Below are 17,996 nucleotides of genomic sequence, written 5' to 3'. Positions count from 1 at the left end.
TCCCCTGCATCGGCAGGTGGACTCTCAACCACTGCACCACCAGGGAAACCCCTTCCTCCTCTTCTTGATCCATTTCTCTCAGGATCCCCAGCCTCCTCTGCCTCTCTCTCCTCCCTTCCCTTTCTCACCACGTCCCACAGTCCCTACCCTTTCCCCCTTTTCCTTTCCCTCCAGCTTGCCGCCTCTTCCAGGAAGAACACCCGGTTGTCTCCAGGACTCCCCATGGCTTGCTTTGTATTCCTGCCCACTCCCCACCCCTGCCTCCCTGAGCTAACAGAAAAATCCAAGAGACTGACTTTAAGGAAGTGCTCTTCTTCATTTGTGTGTGTGTGTGTGTGTGTGTGTGTGTGTGTGTGTGTGTGAGAGAGAGAGAGAGAGAGAGAGAGAGCGAGAGAGAGAGAGAGAGATGGCTCTTTTCTGGGGACCTGGAATCTTCTGATCTGTGGGGTCAGACCCAGAGGAGAGGTTGCCAGGCTTGCCCCAGGAAGACGAAGTTTCCCTGGGGAGGGAAAAATCCTCTGGAGGCCGATTACCCACCTCCCCACCCCAGAGGGCCCTGAGTGTGCGGGTGTGTGATACACTGACGGGGAGAGACTGCAGGGGCTGTGTGTGCCCTGCACGTGAAAAACTGTGATGTGTGCCGGAGAATTGTGTGTGTTGCCCACGCAAGTGTGAATTTGTGCTCCAGGAGGGGGAAGCGGTGTGTATTGGTGGGGTGCTTTCTTTCAGCCTGTGTACCCCGCATCCCGCAAGCAGCCCCAGCGTCCTCACCAGCGCCCCTCACTCGGCAGCCTCCAGCACATGCCCGCGTGAGCTACACCCGGGCACAGCCCTTACAGATACACACAGTGACACACGTGTCCAGCTCCCCGAGCAACACCAGCTGCCTCATCGAGCTTGAGTTCGTGTTGAAAACCGGGTGGGGTGGGGGCAGGACACGATCCAGTTCTCCAATGAAGCCGGTTCCCCGCCGTCCTCCTCGCTCCCTCCCTCCTGGCGCCTTCTTCGCCCCTCCCCCTCCAAGTCCCCACCGTCCGGTCCCCCGCCCCGCGCTCGCCCCCGCCCCTCAAGGCTCGCCTCCGTCCCGACCCGGGGCTGCGGCGGCAGGACCCCGGGAGAGAGGGGCTCGGAGGGACGTAGGGGGCCGAACGGAGAGGCTGGGACGGGCGGGAGGAGGGAGGCCCGGAGGGAGGAGGGAGGAGGGAGGAGGGCGGCGAGCTGGAGCCGGCAGGCGGCGGGAGCCGGGGAGAGCCGCGTCGGGAGTGCTGTCTCCATGGCAGTGCTGGGCGCAGCCCGAGGTAAGGCGACCCCGGCCCTGTCCCCCGTGGTCCCCTCCCCTCTTCCCCCGCCGCCTCCTCTCCCCCTCGGGCCGGCCCCTCCTCCCCAGCCACCTGCTGTTTCTGCCCTGGAGACCGCGGTGGGTGGCCCGCAGGAGGGAGGAGCCGCCTGACCTTTCACCCCTTTACCCCGAAGGGCGAGGGACCCCTTTCCGCCCTGGAGTCCCCCGGACCCCCTCCCACCTTCCTCTGATCTCTCTCCGTCCTTCACCTCCTCTCTCTGTCCTTCACATCCTTCCTGCCTCCCTCCCTCTCCGAGTCCCCAGCTCTTTTTTCCTGAGCCCACCCTCTGGGCCTGGGTGGGTGTGGATGGGAAGGGGTCCAAGGCTGGAGGGGAGATGGGGGGCGCTCCTGACCGATTCCCTCCATCTCCCTCTAGCTGGCCATTGCCATGGCAACTAGGGTGTACTGGGCTCCGAGGGAAGACAAAGGTGGGGGATGGACTAGGACCTCTTGGGGAGGGCAAGGGTCTAAGGGTCTGCTACAGGAAACAGACCCTACCACTGATGTGCCCCATTTTTACCTCGCTTACCCCAAAGCCATTATGCCCATCCTTCCTGCCTCCACTCTCTTCAGGCTTTCACCCGAGTTCCTCAGAACCCCCTCCCCAGGGCTCGATGAAGCTCAGAGTCACCAAATTCAGAACATCTTCCTTCCCATCAGAGGGAAACTGAGGCTCAGGGCAGGGGAGGAAAGAGTGGGGGTCTATGAGGTGGAGGGAGTCTGAACCTTATTGAACACTGGGTTTTTCTTCCCTGCTCCCTCCCTCCATCCCCCCCTCACCTCCCCCCAAAGCCTCCTCTCCAGGGGTCTCTTGGCTTTTCCTTCTATTTTCAAATACTGTCACTTTGCCCCCTCTCTCCTTCTCTTCTGTTCAAACTCTCCTCCTTCCCCCTAGTTCCCCCTCTTTCCTTTTCTGGATGCTTCTGATGTCAGTGGTTCCCCTGTCTTCGGGTTCCCTGCCACCCCCCACCCCACCCCCGCCTCGGTCCCAGCCTCCTTTCTCCCATCTTCCTAGATACCCGGTGAGTGGGCGGGTGATCATGCAGGCTTGGGGAGATGGAACTGAGCACCTGGACCCCTGGACCCAGGAGCCTGGAAGGTTGGGGAATGACTGTAATACCATATCCCAGTTTCCAGTGAGCCCTCAAGAAGAAACAAGTCTTGCCTCTGCCATGGTAGCTCTGAGGAGAGATTCAGGGATGTGAAGATAGTGGTTGAGGAGTGCTGAGCAGGGGACAGAAAGAGGGACCCGGGAGGGCCAGAAGCAGGAAAAATGGCTGACGAAGGATGGGAGACAGGAGGTCAGAATACCTTCTCTCCTGGACGTCTGGAAAGCAGGGCTCTCATCCGTGTGGGGTGTTAGAGTGACGGTCTGCTTTAAGGCAGGAGAATGTTCTTGATGACCCCATGACCCCTAGTAACCAGTCATTTCTATCATTTCAAGAGAAGGGAGCCTTGGGTACCAGCTGGAGACCAGCCTAGACCCCACCTTTGCTCCGCCCCTTCCACACCTCATCTCTCCCTTGCAGGGTGTCCAGGCGGCTGAGCCCCGCCCCCATGCCCCTTGAGGCATCCGGAGGACCCCTGACTGGCCAAGCACCAGAGGCAGAAGACAGCTGGAAGTCCTGACGTGGGGACCAGGGCTTCCCAGCCAGCCTCCTAGCTGGGAAAGCGGTCAGCTCGCCTCCCCCATCAACTACAGGGATACTTCTGGAAGGGTCCCACCCAGCATGGAGGCGGAGGACCACCTCTGCTGACCCTCAGTCTCCTCCCCTGCCCTCCACACCTGACCTTAGCTGGGTCAGTCGTGCAATGCTGAGCACTAGGGTAGGCCTAGGGGCGGCCTGCCTCACTCCAGGGCAAGGACTGTGGGCATCATGGGGGTGCGTGTGAGTGGGGCTCCTGGGTGAGACCTAGCCCCCACCCCCAAGAGTTCAAGGGGGGTGGGGGGGCCGACGAAGGATGGCTCGGGGTGGGGCGGGGGCAGAGGAGGCCTCCCTCCGCTCAAACGCGTTGTCCTGGCTGGCCTGCGGGCTCCTGGCACTGCTGGCCAACGCCTGGATCATCCTCAGCATCTCGGCCAAGCGGCAGAAGCACAAGCCCCTGGAGCTGCTGCTCTGCTTCCTGGCAGGCACGCACATCCTCATGGCAGCCGTGCCCCTCACCACCTTCGCCGTGGTGCAGCTCCGGCGCCAGGCCTCCTCCGACTATGACTGGAACGAAAGCATCTGCAAGGTCTTTGTGTCCACCTACTACACGCTGGCCCTGGCCACCTGCTTCACCGTCGCCTCGCTCTCCTACCACCGCATGTGGATGGTGCGTTGGCCCGTCAACTACCGCCTCAGCAACGCCAAGAAGCAGGCGCTGCATGCCGTCATGGGCATCTGGATGGTCAGCTTCATCCTCTCCACACTGCCCTCCATTGGCTGGCACAACAACGGCGAGCGCTACTACGCCCGCGGCTGCCAGTTCATAGTCTCCAAGATTGGCCTCGGCTTTGGCGTCTGCTTCAGCCTCTTGCTACTTGGGGGCATTGTCATGGGTCTGGTCTGTGTGGCCATCACCTTCTACCAGACGCTGTGGGCCCGGCCCCGGAGGGCTCAACAGGCCCGGAGAGCGGGGGCTGGGGGCGGGGCCAAGGGGGGTGGGTCAGGGGGGTTGGGCACCCGGCCAGCCTTTGAGGTGCCGGCCATTGTGGTGGAGGATGCCCGAGGGAAGCGGCGGTCCTCGCTGGATGGGTCCGAGTCGGCCAAGACATCCCTGCAGGTCACCAACTTGGTCAGCGCCATCGTCTTTCTCTATGACTCACTCACAGGGGTGCCCATCTTGGTGAGATTGGGACTCCCCCCCACCTGCTCTCTCCAATACCCAGACCCCAGCATGATCACCTGACCTCTAACTCCATCATCCATCTTCCTCTCCTCTACCCAGCCCCACTTGTGAACCCCCATCTCTACCATCCATCTCCCAGTTCCCACTAGCCCAGCTCCGTAGCCTGTTCGCCAGTGACCAGTACTCAACTCCATCATCCATCCTTCCGTCCCACTCCCTGTCCTCTGGCTCCATCACCTATCCTGCAGCTCCACTATTCAGCCCCCAAGACCCATCACCCAGCTGCTAAGCTCCACACTCCACTCCCGAACTCCCTCTGGGTACAACAGGGTCTTGAGCACCCCTGGGTGGCAACCCCAGAGAGCTCACCGCCCCCCCCCCCACCCCCAGCTTTCTGCATCCCCATCTAGTCCCTCTTTCTGAATTTCAGTCTGTCTTCAAGTTTACTGTACGGCGTCTGCTCCTCTCCCTCTGCACCTCTGGGCTTTCTCTCCAGTACTCTGTCCTGATCTTCCTCTGAGTCAATCCCTTCCCCTCTGTTCGACCTTCTTCACCTCCAGCTTTGCCTCTGTCCCGATCCTACGTGATCCGGACCATCCGCTCCTGACTTCTTGCCCCGCCCCCGGCTGCACTAGGATGTCGGATCTGGGGTCGAGTGGGCCCCCTCGGCTCTGGGCCCTGACCCGGGGCCACTCTCCATCCTCCTGCCAGGTGGTGAGCTTCTTCTCCCTGAAGTCGGACTCGGCTCCCCCCTGGATGGTGCTGGCCGTGCTGTGGTGCTCCATGGCACAGACGCTGCTGCTGCCTTCCTTCATCTGGTCCTGCGAGCGCTACCGCGCCGACGTGCGCACGGTGTGGGAGCAGTGCGTGGCTATCATGTCCGAGGAGGATGGCGACGACGGTCAGAGGAGGGGCTGGGTTTTCGCTTTCCTAGGCGTCGGCTCCCTTTCCTGCCCTTTTCTACCAGCCCTTTTTCTTGTGGGGACAGGCTGCCCTGGAGTGCCCCCTGCTGGACAGAACCTGCAGCGCCCCTGGGTTGACTCGTGGCTCCCCTCTCCCCAATCATCACCCCGATACACACCCACTGCTTCCTCCTCTCGGTGTCTGTTCCCCCTCGAAGGCCACACTAGCCAGCTCTGCCTCCGCCGAGCCTAAGAAACAGTCCAGAGAACTAACACAACCATAAAGGAAGGCTGTGGAACCAAGGGAAAGCTAAGCTTCCTGAGAGAGACTCCCCAGCTACAGGGACAGCTCCTGGCGTGGGATTGGGGGGCCAGGGGTAACTGTTCCAGATAAGTGTGTCTATATGTATGAATCGCTAGGGATTCAGCACCGAATGCAACAGACGTTGGCCACTCTTGTTTTCCTCTTGGAGCTTACAGACTAATGGAAACAGGATTCTCTGGGGAGCTTATAAGGGGGTGGGAGCTTTTAAAGGGGGTGGGGAAGTGTATTCCCTGCCTGTAACCACTCTGCCCCTTTTTTCTCCTAGATGGGGGCTGTGATGATTGTGCAGATGGCCGAGTGTGCAAAGTTCGCTTTGATGCCAACGGGGCCACAGGACCAGGGGGAAGGGACCCTACCCAAGTGAAGCTGCTTCCTGGACAGCACACGCTCTTTCCCCCTCTTGAGAGGGTCCACTACTTACAGGTATGGGACTAGGCAGCACACCTCCTATTCTGGGTATCCCCTCACTACTTTTCTCCAGTCTCTGTTATCCATCCCGACCCCCGATTCCCTAGCCCCAGCCTGCAGGGCACATGAGGAGTAGGTGAAAGGAAGGCATGGCAAGGGAGGCTCCCCTTCAGACCGCTCAGAACCAGGTTTGCCCATCAGAGGATGTTTTGCAGAAGTGTAAGGGGGTGGAGCCATCTTGCAGAGTCCCCACTTTGGTTCCTGCCTCTACCCCCTTTGTCCCGGCAGCACCCCTGGGTCTACTTGCTCCTCTCCCCAGGTCCCTCTGTCCCGCCGTCTGTCCCACGATGAGACCAACATCTTCTCTACTCCTCGGGCACCTGGCTCTTTCCTGCACAAGTGGTCATCCTCTGATGACATCCGGGTCCTCCCAGCCCAGAGCCGGGCCCTAGGGGGCCCTCCTGAGTACCTGGGACCGAGACAAAGGCTGGAGGAGGAGGAGGAGGAGGCTGAAGGTGGGGGGTTGGCCAGCCTTCGCCAATTCCTGGAGGGCGGGGTTCTGGGGTCAGGTGGGGGACCCCCACGGGGTCCAGGCTTCTTCCGAGAGGAGATCACCACCTTCATTGACGAGACACCTTTGCCTTCTCCGACGGCCTCGCCGGGGCCCTCTCCTCGCCGGCCCAGGCCGCTGGGAGTCTCACCCCGCCGACTCTCCCTTGGGTCCCCTGATAGCAGAGTCGTTGGACTTCCTTTGGGGCTAAGTGCAGGGCGACGCTGCTCCCTGACGGGAGGTGAGGGGAGTGCAAGAGCTTGGGGAGGATCTTGGGACCCAGGTAACCCCATCTTCTCCCAGCTGACCCTGTGAGCCCAGGTGGGCCTGCTGGACTCGGGGGTGGGGGGGCCTGGGAGCATAACGCCTCGTTCTGTCCCTGACCCTGAGGCAGCTGCCTCCAGGCTCTGGGGAGATGGAACCCCTGCTGTCTCCCATCCAAGTGACCAGATGCCTGACTCACCTTCCATCATCCCTAGCAAAATGTATTAAAGTCTGAAGTGTCACCATGGAAACCTGTGTGTCCGATGTGCTGTGGTGGCAAAGGGGATGGTCAGAGGCTCGGGGGGTGGAATGGCTCATAGAAGACAAACTGGAGCAGGCACACTGGACAGAGGCACAGAAATATACACAGAGAAAGACAAACATGCAGACATTCACAGGGACGGCCTTATGAGAGCCCCTCGGGCTGGGCTGGGCGGGAGGGCGGTGTGGAGGGGGGAGGACATAGGGAGACACTTGAGTTAGCTGGTTTGGGGTTTGAAGGATCTTCGTTGAGATCTGTGGAGGTGGTTTTAGAGGATGTCTCTATCTCCCATGCCTCAGCGCTCCTCCTTTTCCCAAATCTGTATGTGCGCACTTCCTGGGCAGGAAAGGATTTGAGCAGACCTGGTGTCACAGACCTGGAGTTTACCCCCCTCCCTGCTGCATTCGAAAGTTCTTTGTCCAAAAGCGCGTGTGTGCGGGTTTGTGGGTGGCATCCACGCTCCTTTTCCTGGACCCCAAGAGTGGAGGAGAACGCAGCCGCAGTAGCTCTTCCCACCCGCTGGGCCTCGGCGGCTGGAGTCAGGGGTCCTACGAGGCTCCTCAGGCTGTCTTCAGAGCACCAGGCCTGCTCCACCGCCGGCCGTCTGCCCTGCTCTCCCCGCGGTCTGTTTCTTGGTCCACACCACCCCGCTGGTACTAAAGCCCGCGTTCTCCACCTTCTGCCAGGCGTCCTCTGACTCCCGGCTCGCTCTCACCCCGGCCTCTCCCAGGGTTGGGGCTCGGCCCCATCAGCTCCCGTCGGCGCCACTCATTCCTCCTCTCTTCCTCTCCTCCCTCCTCTCTATCTCGCCTTCCTTTCCCCTCCCTCTTCCTTCCCCGTTTCCTCCCTCTTCCTCGCGGCTCCCGCAGTTCCCTCCTGCAGCCGGCCGGCGGCTCTCGCACGATGTTCCGGCTCCTCCAGTGGCTGCCGCTCTTGCTGCTGCTGCCTCCCCCGGGGTCCCCCGAGCCCCCCGGCCTGGCCCCGCTGTCCGCGGGGGCGCCCCCCCAGGCCCCCGACTTGCTCTACGCCGACGGGCTGCGCGCCTACGCGGCGGGGGCCTGGGCGCCGGCGGTGGCTCTGCTGCGGGAGGCGCTGCGGAGCCGGGCGGCGCTGGGCCGCGCGCGGCTGGACTGCGGGGCGCGCTGCGCGGCCGAGCCGGGGGCCGCGCTCCCCGCCTCCCCGGGGCCCGACTCCGGGCCGGGAGCGGCGCGGGGCGCCTGGGAGCCGCTGCTCCTCCGCGCCACGCTCCGGCGCGCCGAGTGCCTGACCCAGTGCGGGGCGCGGAGGCTGGGTCCGGGGGGCGCGGCGCGGCTCCGAGTGGGGAGCGCGCTCCAGGACGCCTTCCGCCGCCGGGAGCCCTACAACTACCTGCAGAGGGCCTACTACCAGGTGCGCGGCGGCCCGGGCCCCGGGGGTCCTCCCCGGCCCCGCCGCTGTCCTCCTCCAGCTCCCGGGAGGGGCGGCGGGCCAGCGCCCGGACCCGGGTGGGGCTGTGTGGATAGGACCTCGTCTTTGGAGTCCGTCCTATCAAACCGTGACAAACACCCATCGAGGCCGCCGAGGGACAGCCTTGGGAGAGTGGGAGCGAAGTTGGAATGGGTGTCATGCGGCGGGGTGGAAGTAGGTCGGAGATGGAGGGCAGGGGCCTGGAGTTTTAGAAAGTCTTACTGAGACCTACGCGGAGTGACAGCCGCCTCTTCCCAGGAATGAAGGGGGAGGATTAGGGTTGAGATCCGCCGCTGGAGAGAGAGCATGGGGGCGGGTAAGGGGGTGAGTGTGAGCCTTCGCTTGGGGCGGGAGGGAGCTTCGGGAAAGAAAGATGAGGAGCGGGCCAGGGCTGAGGGGCCCGGTGTCCCGGGGCAGGGGCAATGGACGCTGCGCGCTACTGGTGCGGTCCTTGTTGCCTAATAATGCCTACGTGGCCGGGGAAGGGGGGCGCTGGTCACACACACCTCAGCTCAGGGTCCTAGAGCCCAGCGGCTTTTGCTGGTCGCTCGGGTCACCTCTACTTCTGCACCGCACTTAGCCATCACTTCCACTTCGTCTCTCCAGCGAGGTCCCTCTGCCCATACCCCACCCACTCCATCACTTCCACTTCGTCTCTCCAGCGAGGTCCCTCTGCCCATACCCCACCCACTCCAGTCTTCAGACCCTGCTTCTGCTTCCGTAGCTACCAGACTCCTGAGAGCCCCAACATACTGGGGGTCTGGAGGTTGGGTGGTGGGCAGTTCTCACCTACCGGTCTTCCAGAAGGCTCTGGGGCAGTGCCAGGTGTGCCTGGGGTGCGGAGGCTGGGGAGGAGGCAGAGTCTGACACCCCTACCCCAGGGCTGACTCCCTCATCCTCCCCGCTTCTCAGCTGAAGAAGTTGGACCTGGCAGCAGCCGCAGCGCACACCTTCTTTGTGGCCAACCCGACGCACCTTCAGATGCGAGAGGACATGGCTAAGTACAGACGGATGTCCGGGGTTCGGCCCCAGAGCTTCCGGGACCTGGAGACGCCCCCATACTGGGTGAGACCCTCAGCACGTCCCCTATCCCGCCCCCAGTCTTTGACTGGCTGGATACACAGGCCTCGCCGGACTGTGCATTGTCCGCTGGGCATCAGGAAATCTGGGTACCATCCTCTGTGACCCTGATGGGAAGTCCCTCTCTGTGACTTAGTTTTCTTCCTGAGATTCACAAAGTCCCACGTTCTAACATTTGGATTCCGAGGCCCATACTGTATTCCCCAAGGCGAACTGGGACCTGGAGTCCAGGCCCCAAATGAGACCCACACCCCTCCCCTTCTTTCCCCCTCCCGATCTAGTCTGGCAACCCTTGCCCCAGGATTTCAGGTGACTGACCACTCCCCTCCCCAGCAGGCAGCCTATGACACCGGCCTGGAGCTGCTGGGGCACCAGGAAGCAGCATTGGCACTGCCCTGGCTGGAGGAGGCCCTGCAGGAGAGCCTGGCCCAGGTGGAGAGCTGCCGGGCCGGCTGCGAGGGGCCTGAGGAGCAGCAGAAGGCGGAAGAGGAGGCGGAGGGGACCGGGAGCCCCGGAGGCCTGTACGAGGCCATCGCAGGTGAGGAGCTGACGTGCTGCGCGGGGCCTCACGGTGCCCAGGGAGGTGCGACGCAAGCTGAGCGGCGCACGTGTGTCCCCCGCAGGGCACTGGATAGGGGTCCTGCGGTGCCGGCAGCGCTGTGTGGGGGACACGGCCACACGTCCTGGTCGCAGCTTGCCTGTCCCAGACTTCCTTCCCAGCCAGCTGAGGCGGCTGTACGAGGCCCATGCTCAGGGTCAGTGGGGCAAGGGTGAGCCCTGGGGGTGACTGAGGTTGGAAACGGGGAGAGTGAAGGTTTGTCTCTGATGGTATCCTGAGCCCCATCTCTCCCTCCCTCCGTCTGTGTCTGCATCTGTAGTTGGTCAGGGCTCCATGGGGACCACCACCTCAGGAGGACGCTTGCTCCTTGCTGTTTCTCACCTTCCTTTATTTTCTCCTCTCTTCCTCCCCTCTGAACTCTGCCCACACAGCTCAGGTATGTTCCAGTAAGCTTTGGAAAGAAGCAGAGGATGAGCCTGGGATGGGGCCCTGGGAGGCCACCTTCTCCGGCTCTGCCTCTGTCCCCCTGGCTTCTTGCCTCTGCCCAGGGATCACAGCGGTGCCCGGTCTCTGGGTCCCACCCCACGCTATTCTCTGTCTCCAGTAGGGAATCTGTCCCAGGCTGTGGAAAATGTGCTGAGCGTTCTCCTCTTCTACCCGGAGGATGAGGCTGCCAGGAAGGCTCTGGACCAGTACCAGGCCCAGCTAGGAGAGCCGAGACCTGGCCTCGGGCCAAGAGAGGTAGCCCCTCCTCACCCTGTGAGGTAGCCCGAAATCAAACAGATATACTGGAGAAGTCACCTGGATCCAGCCCCCCATTCTGGCCAAAGGCGACGCCAAGTCCAGCATCTGCTCGGTCTCCACTCCCTGCTCCCCACTGCAGGCTCTACTTCTGAGTCCAAGCCCCAGCCCAGCCCTCTTCCATTAACCTCACCCCTGCCTGCCCCCACCTCTGCACATGTGCACGGCACACACACACACTACCCCCAGTCTGAGCCCCGACACCCTGAAGCTGCTGAAGGAGGAGGCTTGAGGCGAGGAGCACAGCCAAGGTTAGGGAGCCTGCGGGCTCCCCTGCTCCTCCAGCCTTAACTTCCCTGCCCCCCCCCCCCGCTGTCCCCCTTCTCCAGGACATCCAGCGCTTCGTCCTTCGATCCCTGGGGGAGAAGAGACAGCTCTACTACGCTGTGGAGCACCTGGGGGCCAGCTTCAAGGATCCCGTGAGTGACCCCACTGCTCCCCACCCGCCCCCAGGAGGGGGACAGCAGTAATGCCCTATGTGGATGTGCCACATCCGTTCCCAACAGCGTTTCCCATTTCTCCATAACGCTTCGAGGGTTGGAGAGGACTCTGTGTCCCAGCGTCGCAGGGACAGAGGCAGGCGCCTGCAGTTAAGGGCGGCCTTGGGGTCATGCAGGCCTAAATGTTGGTCTCTCTGCCACGAACAAGCTCTGGACCTTCACTTGCCTCAGCCTCAATTTCCTTACCTGTAAAGTGGGAACATCACACTTACCTCACAGGCCTGTTGAAGCCATGTCGCTTGCTCCGAAGTACAGAAAGCTCTGTTGCGGCTGCTTTCCTTACTCTTTGTTGTAGTTGTGGAGGGAACTAAAGGGCAGAGGTTATCTTCGCTAGCGCTACAGCATAAGGCAGGCTTCCTCAACCTTTTTGCCGCTATTGCCCTTTTGGACCAGATACTTCCTAACTGGGAGAAGGGGGCTGTCCAGGCAACGTGGGACCGTGTAGGCCACCTTCCCTGTAGGCCGGCCTCTGCCCAGTAGGTGTCGCTAGCACTCCCTGAGTCATGACGATCAAAACTGTTTGCAGACATTGCAACGTCCCCTAACGGGCAAATCTCCCTGTTTGGAAACCGTTGGTTAAATCCCACCTCTGTCCCTTAGCAGCTGTGTGGTCTTGGGCATGTTGCTTTACGTCTCTGTGTCTCAGAGTCCTCTCAACTGCAAAACGGGCACATTACTGCAACCTGTTTGATCAGACTGTTGGGAACTTTAAATGATAAATTCCACGTCCACGTATAAAGCTCTTAGAATAGCGCCTGGCAAATGGTGCTGCGTAAGCTGTTGTTGTCGTTATTATTATCATTCTGACTGCAGAGTTTGGCCCAGTGCCCGGGGCTCCCGACAATGAGTCCAGGGCTTTCTCCACCTCCACCTTCCCCTCTGGAAGCAGGAGGACCTTAATGTGGTAGCTCAGGGTCTACCGTCAGGGATTCAGGGGTGGACTGGATGGGTGATGGCGCTTTTCCTGACTGTCCCAGGATCCCTGGACCCCAGCAGCTTTCATCCCTGAGGCCCTTAGAGAAAAACTCAGGTAGGAGGTGCCTTGTGGTGGGAGGGGCGTGGCCTGAGCTGGAAGGGGAGGGATGGGTCCTGGGGAAGATGGGTCTGGACTGGCCTGTGCGTCCGCTGAGCGTGTCTCTCACCCCTGAGAGAGGATCGGGAGAAGACGCCGTGGGACCATGAGCCTCCACAGCCGAAGCCCTTGACTCACTGGAAGGGTGAGTTCCTGGGACAGCAGGAGACAGGAGCCTGGAGGGGCTGGCGGCTGCCAGCTACTGCTGGGCCTGCTCTCAGGGGACCCTCAGCCCCGCTCCTGTCCCTCCCCGGCAGATGTCCTCCTCCTGGAGGGGGTAACCCTGACCCAGGACGCGAGGCAGCTGAATGGGTCGGAGCGAGCGGTGCTAGACGGGCTGCTCACCCCAGCCGAGTGCGGGGTGCTCCTGCAGCTGGCCAAGGTGAGAAGACCTGTGGGGGGGGGGCACTGCCGCTACTTGGGGACCCTCTGGCACAGCTGTCTGCCCCCTTGCTCTTGGCCTGCCCCCTGTCCTGCCCTCCCTGCCTCTCCAGCGGGGACTGTGCTTGCCACTGCCTCCCTGCTGGGGGCAAGTTGCTTTTCCTCTTAACTTAGCTGACATGGGCTGGTCATTTTACAGAAGGATTTTGCGAGAAACTGATAGGAAGAACAAAATACAAAGCATAAATGCATCAGAAAGGGTGAGTGCGCAGGTGAAGATTCCTTGGTTGGCCGAGAGCTCAGTTATTGGCTCGGCAGACATGCAGGCTGTTTCTCCATCATCGCATCCCCTCCTAGATTGGGTGAGATGATCTGTATTCACCAGGTCGAGTCTGCCATTTTATGAAGCTTCAGTCTCACTCTGGGCTAGCGTTTCTTCGACACACGCTCTTTGAGACCCTGCTGTATACTGGAAATGCCTAGGTTCCAGGGAGAGGTAGATGAACACAGACCGTGCATTTGGGAGCTCGGTGTATAGAGAAGGAATCAGGCATGGAGACATAATCAGAGTGGGTGGTGAGTTTGATGAAAGAAGTCTGTACAGGGTACTCATCCAGGGACTTCCCTGGCCGTCCAGTGGTTAAGACTCCAAACTTCCACTGCAGGGGGCATGGGTTCGATCCCTGGTCAGGGAGCTAGGATCCCGCGCCGAGATGCGAAGTCACGGAAGGCTTTCCGGAGGGGCTGGCATTTGAGCTCAGTCTTAAGGATGAGTTAACCAAACAGAGAGGGAAGGAAAGTCAGGCTGCAAGGGAGAAGAACAGGGGGGTTCTGGGAACTGCAGTGGAGCACAGGAGTTAAGAACATGGGCCAGTCCCAGCAGGGATTACCTGTGTGACCTTGGGCAATGTATTTTAACATCTGTGAGCCTAGTTTCCTCTCTATGAAACGGGGCTAAATGCAGCGGTTATGTTGTAGGGTTGCTGTGGTGGCTGTGAGGATTAAATGAGTTAGTACATGGTAAAGCTCTGGGAAGAATGTGGAAATAGCATGATCTATCGCTATTAACATCAGGCCGTATGTTATCCAGGGGCGGTGGAGGGGTGGAGGCCCAGGAGAGATGGGGAGGGGCCTCTGTACCCTACCAAGGAGTTTGGACTTTATTTGTGGACGACTTACTGAAGGATTTAAGGAGGGGTGGACTTTTGTCTTCCTGCAGAATCCCCAAGGGCAGAGTCCGGAGCCCTCATCCTGTAGGACTGGGAGCTCCCTCTAGTGGCAGTGTGGAGAATGCAGCGGGAGAGGGAAGTGAGCGGGAGCCTCTGGGATGATTGCGAGAGGCCCGCCGCCCTAGGTTAGGTTCTCATTTCAAGGGAATGAAGATGGGGACAGATGAGAAATACTTAGAAAATCAAAGAAAGAGAATTTGAGGACTAAATCTATGTGGAAGATGAAGAAAGAATGGAGTCAAGGATAACTCCCAAGTATCAGACCTTTCTGTTCCTTGATTCCACTAAACTCATTCTGGCCCCAGGACCTTTGCATTTGCTATTTCTGCTGCCTGGAACATCTTCTCTCAGCTATTCCTTCATATCATTTGGTTTCGATGTAGGTGTCACCTCATCACCTAGCTGTCCCCTGATCCCTGCCGGGGCACTCTCGGGGTTGTGACCCTGCTTTAATTTTCCATGTAACACTTATCACCATCTGAATTGATCTGGTTTGTTTGTTTATTATCTCAAAATATAAACCCTGCTGGAACTTTTCATGTTCACAGCTGAGTCCGCAGTGCCTAGAACAGTGCCTGGCACATAGTAGGTGCTCAATGCCTACTGAATGAATGAATGAATAAAAGAATAGAGTGTTAGATGGCTTGAGTGGCCAGGTAGCCTCTATATAAACCTCTCAGAGATGAGGCTTAAATACGGGGTAATTAGATAGTGGTACCTTGAGTTTCAAAAAGCAGACAGAATAGAAAAAAGAAAGAAAAAGCAGACAGTAGGTATCAGGAAAGGGACACTCAGATACTAGGAGACCCCCAGTTGATAAGAGTCATGTAGGCAGTTGGGTAACTGGGACTTAGCATCAAGGGTACTCAAGTTCTCCAAGAGCATGTAAGGTGAGAAGGGATGGAAGAGAGACACCTTTGCTGATGCCATGTCCCTACCTCGAGTCAGCCAGGACCTGTCCCGACTGTCGAACCTCCTGCCAGCGTCCTTTTCCAGAGAAACTCCCCTATTCTCGGCCCGTCGGGATGAGTGATCAAGCCCCTCCTGTCCCCTTCCCCAGCTGTCCTTACCTCTCAAGGCCCCTTCGCCACTGTAGGAAGCTCTCCAGAGTTCTGTGCACAGTCGCTTCCGTGAGTGGGGTTCCAGATCTTTACCAGGAGTGACAACACAGACGCGGAGATAGTCGTTCTCTGGGAAAGGGCAGGAGCTCAGAGAACTCCGGGAGCTTCTAGCCTCTTCCAGGGAGTTGGGAGGGTTGGAGGGAAGGCCATGTGGCCCTGTGGGCAGTGAGGTGGGCGATAGCCCGGGGCCCGGGAGGGTGACTCCCCCAGCCAACCCCCTCCCTGCTTAGGACGCGGCTGAGTCTGGAGCCAGGTCTGGCTATCAGGGCCGCCGCTCCCCACACACTCCCCACGAACGCTTCGAGGGGCTCACGGTGCTCAAGGCCGCCCAGGTGAGAGGAGGCCCCCAGGCCCTGGCCTGATGTCAGAACTGGAGAAGAGGGCCGGGCATCTCCTGCGGAGGGTTCTTCCGGGACCGAGAGTAGCCGAGTCCTCGGCCCAGGGTTGAGGAGGGGCTTCCAGACCGAGGGTCCCGGGTTGCCGTCATGGAGCAGTTGGGTGGATGGGCGCCCCCAAACCGTGGGTGGAGGGCAGTGGAAGTGGGGCGGGGGCAGGGGCCACCCTTCCAGTGCCTCCCCCTTCCTGGCCCTTCCTTCTCTGCTGGCAGCTGGCCCGGGCTGGGGTCGTGGGCAGTCAGGGCGCCCAGCTGCTTCTGGAGGTGAGCGAGCGCGTGCGGAGCCTGACACAGGCCTACTTCTCCCCGGACCGGCCCCTGCACCTCTCCTTCACCCACCTGGTGTGCCGTAGTGCCATAGAAGGTAACCGCCAGGGACCCTGCCGCTCCGCCCCAGCCTCGGGGCCCCTCGGGGCCGGTGCACCGCACACCTTCCGCAGCCCCAGCCACGTGCGTCCCAGTCTTCACTGCACGAGGACTGACTCCCCTTCCCAGGCCGGGCCCGGCTGTGACCCCGGCGCTGCAGGGTGGGTGTCGGTGGGCGGGCACCGGGCAGCGGGGCGCCCACCAGTCCCCTTCGCTTCCCAGGAGAGCAGGCACAGCGCATGGACCTGAGCCACCCGGTGCATGCAGACAACTGCGTCCTGGACCCTGACACCGGGGAGTGCTGGCGGGAGCCCCCGGCCTACACCTACCGAGACTACAGGTGGGCGGCCCTCCAGGGGTCAGGCAGGGGGGCCTGGGCGGGGGTCTCACCGCCTCCTGTCTTCCTCCCTCCCCAGCGGACTCCTCTACCTCAACGATGACTTCCAGGGCGGGCACCTGTTCTTCACAGAGCCCAACGCCCTCACCGTCACGGTAAATGGGGGCCGGGGCGGGGGACACGGAGCCCAGCTGTGGGCTCAAGATTCAAAACAGAAGGTTCCCAGAGGCAAATGCAGGGAAGTGGCTGGGGCCGCCTTAACCCTCTCCTTCCCTGGCCTCCCCAGCGCCTCCCACCACTTGTGTGTTCAGGGGCTCTCCTAGCCCCTCCCAGGAGACCTCCAAGGGGCCCCTCCAGGCCCTCCTAAAGGAGGGCGGGTGAAGCACAGGACCCCAAGCCCCTATTCCAGGTACAAGCTCGGGGCTAGGATCGGTGGAAGAGTGGAGCAGTGCTTCTTCATTGTGTATTGCTCTGCCTTGTCCAATTACTTCCTTCTCTGCTCACCACCGGTAATCCAAGCTCTCTTTGGGGTGGAAAAGTGTCCTCAAGATCCTTATGCCCAGAACCCGGAGTCTGGTACTGCGCTCGTGCCTTCACACCTGGTACAAAGAGTTGGCCAGGAAAAGTCAGGGCACTGGGGCGGATGGAGGTCCCTTCTCCCTTTGGCTCCAACTCCTCTAGCCTCAGTCTGGCACTTGGGCTCCCCAAGTGGAGGCCCATTTCCCACTTGCCCCCAGACAGCCCCTGAATTATGGAGGGGAAGTGGTGGGCAAGAGAGCTGCCTTCTCTGGGCCCCCTACCCCCGTCCTACTCCAGGGACTCAGGGCCAGGTTTTCCGAGGGCCCCTCCCTGGAGCTGAATCCGCCATGGCCCGCCAGGCGCAGGTCCGTCCTCGCTGCGGGCGCCTCGTGGCCTTCAGCTCCGGCGTGGAGAATCCCCACGGTGTGTGGGCCGTGACGCGGGGGCGGCGCTGCAGCCTGGCGCTGTGGCACACGTGGGCCCCTGAGCACGGGGAGCAGGTGAGGAGCGAGCGGGAGTAGCCGTGTGAGGGGCGGGCAGGCTGACGGGTAAGGCGCAGGGGCTGAGCTGAGCCAGGGAGGGGCCTTGGGGCAGGGTGGATGCAGGAGATCAGGCCAGACCCTCCTCTCCACGCCTCCCAGGAGTGGACAGAAGCCAAAGAGCTACTGCAGGAGCCAGAGAAGGAGGAGGGAGAAGGAATGCCCAGCAGAGACCCCGCCCCAGAACCCCCCAGCCACAGGCTTCAGCGGGTCCAGGACAAGGCTGGGAAGCCGCCTCGGGTCCGAGAGGAGCTGTGAGGGGCTGAGCCAGCTCCTTGGGGATGTGGCCTCTTGACTTGTGGGGGGGTCTGCCTTGATGCCAAGACCCCCGAGAAGTCCCCACGTGACAGGAGCAGAACAGCGAGCTCTCCATCCCTGCACGCCCACCAGCCTGGGGATCACAAGGGCCGTGCAGCCCTGGACTCAGAGGACACCGCACAGACTAGCCTGGGGAGCCAGGCCTGGGCCCAGCTGACGGACCTGCAGCCCTAGGACAGACAGAAGACGCGATGATGCTGCCGCCTTGGAGGGAAACGGCAGGGGGTAGGGCCCGACTGCTTTAAATGAGGAGGATGAGAGGGAGGGCCACCCCACTGCCCGCTCCCCGCCCGTCAATAAAGAGCCTGAAGATCCCTCAGCCGGGGCCCAGTCAAGTGTGTCGCGGCAGTTTCCCTGGCGGCTGGAGGGTGGAGAGGCTGTGACCAGCCAGGGAGGACAGGTATCGTGGGCCTCCCAGAGGCAGGGCCTCTCCAGCCTGTGATTTGTCGGA

The 17,996-nt window shown here is 61.1% G+C and overlaps 2 protein-coding genes across 2 annotated transcripts; both read left to right on the top strand.

Annotated features, from left to right (window-relative positions):
- Positions 1–1,199: 1,199 nt before the first annotated feature.
- On the top strand, positions 1,200–6,872 carry GPR162 (G protein-coupled receptor 162). The gene is made up of 5 exons (XM_032644669.1): positions 1,200–1,298; positions 2,870–4,169; positions 4,884–5,073; positions 5,665–5,822; positions 6,127–6,872. The coding sequence occupies exons 2-5, from the start codon at positions 3,303–3,305 to the stop codon at positions 6,670–6,672; spliced, it is 1,761 nt and encodes a 586-aa protein (XP_032500560.1). The 5' UTR covers positions 1,200–1,298; positions 2,870–3,302; the 3' UTR covers positions 6,673–6,872.
- An 849-nt stretch (positions 6,873–7,721) lies between these two features.
- On the top strand, positions 7,722–17,864 carry P3H3 (prolyl 3-hydroxylase 3). The gene is made up of 15 exons (XM_032644668.1): positions 7,722–8,272; positions 9,242–9,394; positions 9,746–9,947; positions 10,033–10,164; positions 10,573–10,709; positions 11,099–11,188; positions 12,247–12,299; positions 12,419–12,486; positions 12,599–12,723; positions 15,303–15,404; positions 15,680–15,830; positions 16,055–16,172; positions 16,249–16,324; positions 17,048–17,188; positions 17,330–17,864. Exons 1-15 carry the CDS (start codon positions 7,787–7,789, stop codon positions 17,483–17,485), a joined length of 2,190 nt encoding a protein of 729 aa, XP_032500559.1. The 5' UTR covers positions 7,722–7,786; the 3' UTR covers positions 17,486–17,864.
- The last annotated feature ends 132 nt before the right edge of the window (positions 17,865–17,996 follow it).

The sequence above is a fragment of the Phocoena sinus genome, chromosome 10 (genome assembly GCF_008692025.1).
Source record: "Phocoena sinus isolate mPhoSin1 chromosome 10, mPhoSin1.pri, whole genome shotgun sequence".
NCBI lineage: Eukaryota > Metazoa > Chordata > Mammalia > Artiodactyla > Phocoenidae > Phocoena > Phocoena sinus.
Note: the sequence above shows the minus strand (reverse complement) of the source record. Positions and strands in the feature narration are given on the sequence as shown.

Coding starts and splice junctions, on each gene's coding strand:
- P3H3 (XM_032644668.1), top strand. CDS start 7,787: ATGTTCCGGCTCCTCCAGTGGCTGCCGCTCTTGCTGCTGCTGCCTCCC. Junction 16,325..17,047: donor CCAACGCCCTCACCGTCACG/GTAAATGGGGGC, acceptor ATGGCCCGCCAG/GCGCAGGTCCGTCCTCGCTG. Junction 17,189..17,329: donor CCCCTGAGCACGGGGAGCAG/GTGAGGAGCGAG, acceptor CACGCCTCCCAG/GAGTGGACAGAAGCCAAAGA.
- GPR162 (XM_032644669.1), top strand. CDS start 3,303: ATGGCTCGGGGTGGGGCGGGGGCAGAGGAGGCCTCCCTCCGCTCAAAC. Junction 4,170..4,883: donor TCACAGGGGTGCCCATCTTG/GTGAGATTGGGA, acceptor TCCTCCTGCCAG/GTGGTGAGCTTCTTCTCCCT. Junction 5,074..5,664: donor CGAGGAGGATGGCGACGACG/GTCAGAGGAGGG, acceptor TTTTTCTCCTAG/ATGGGGGCTGTGATGATTGT.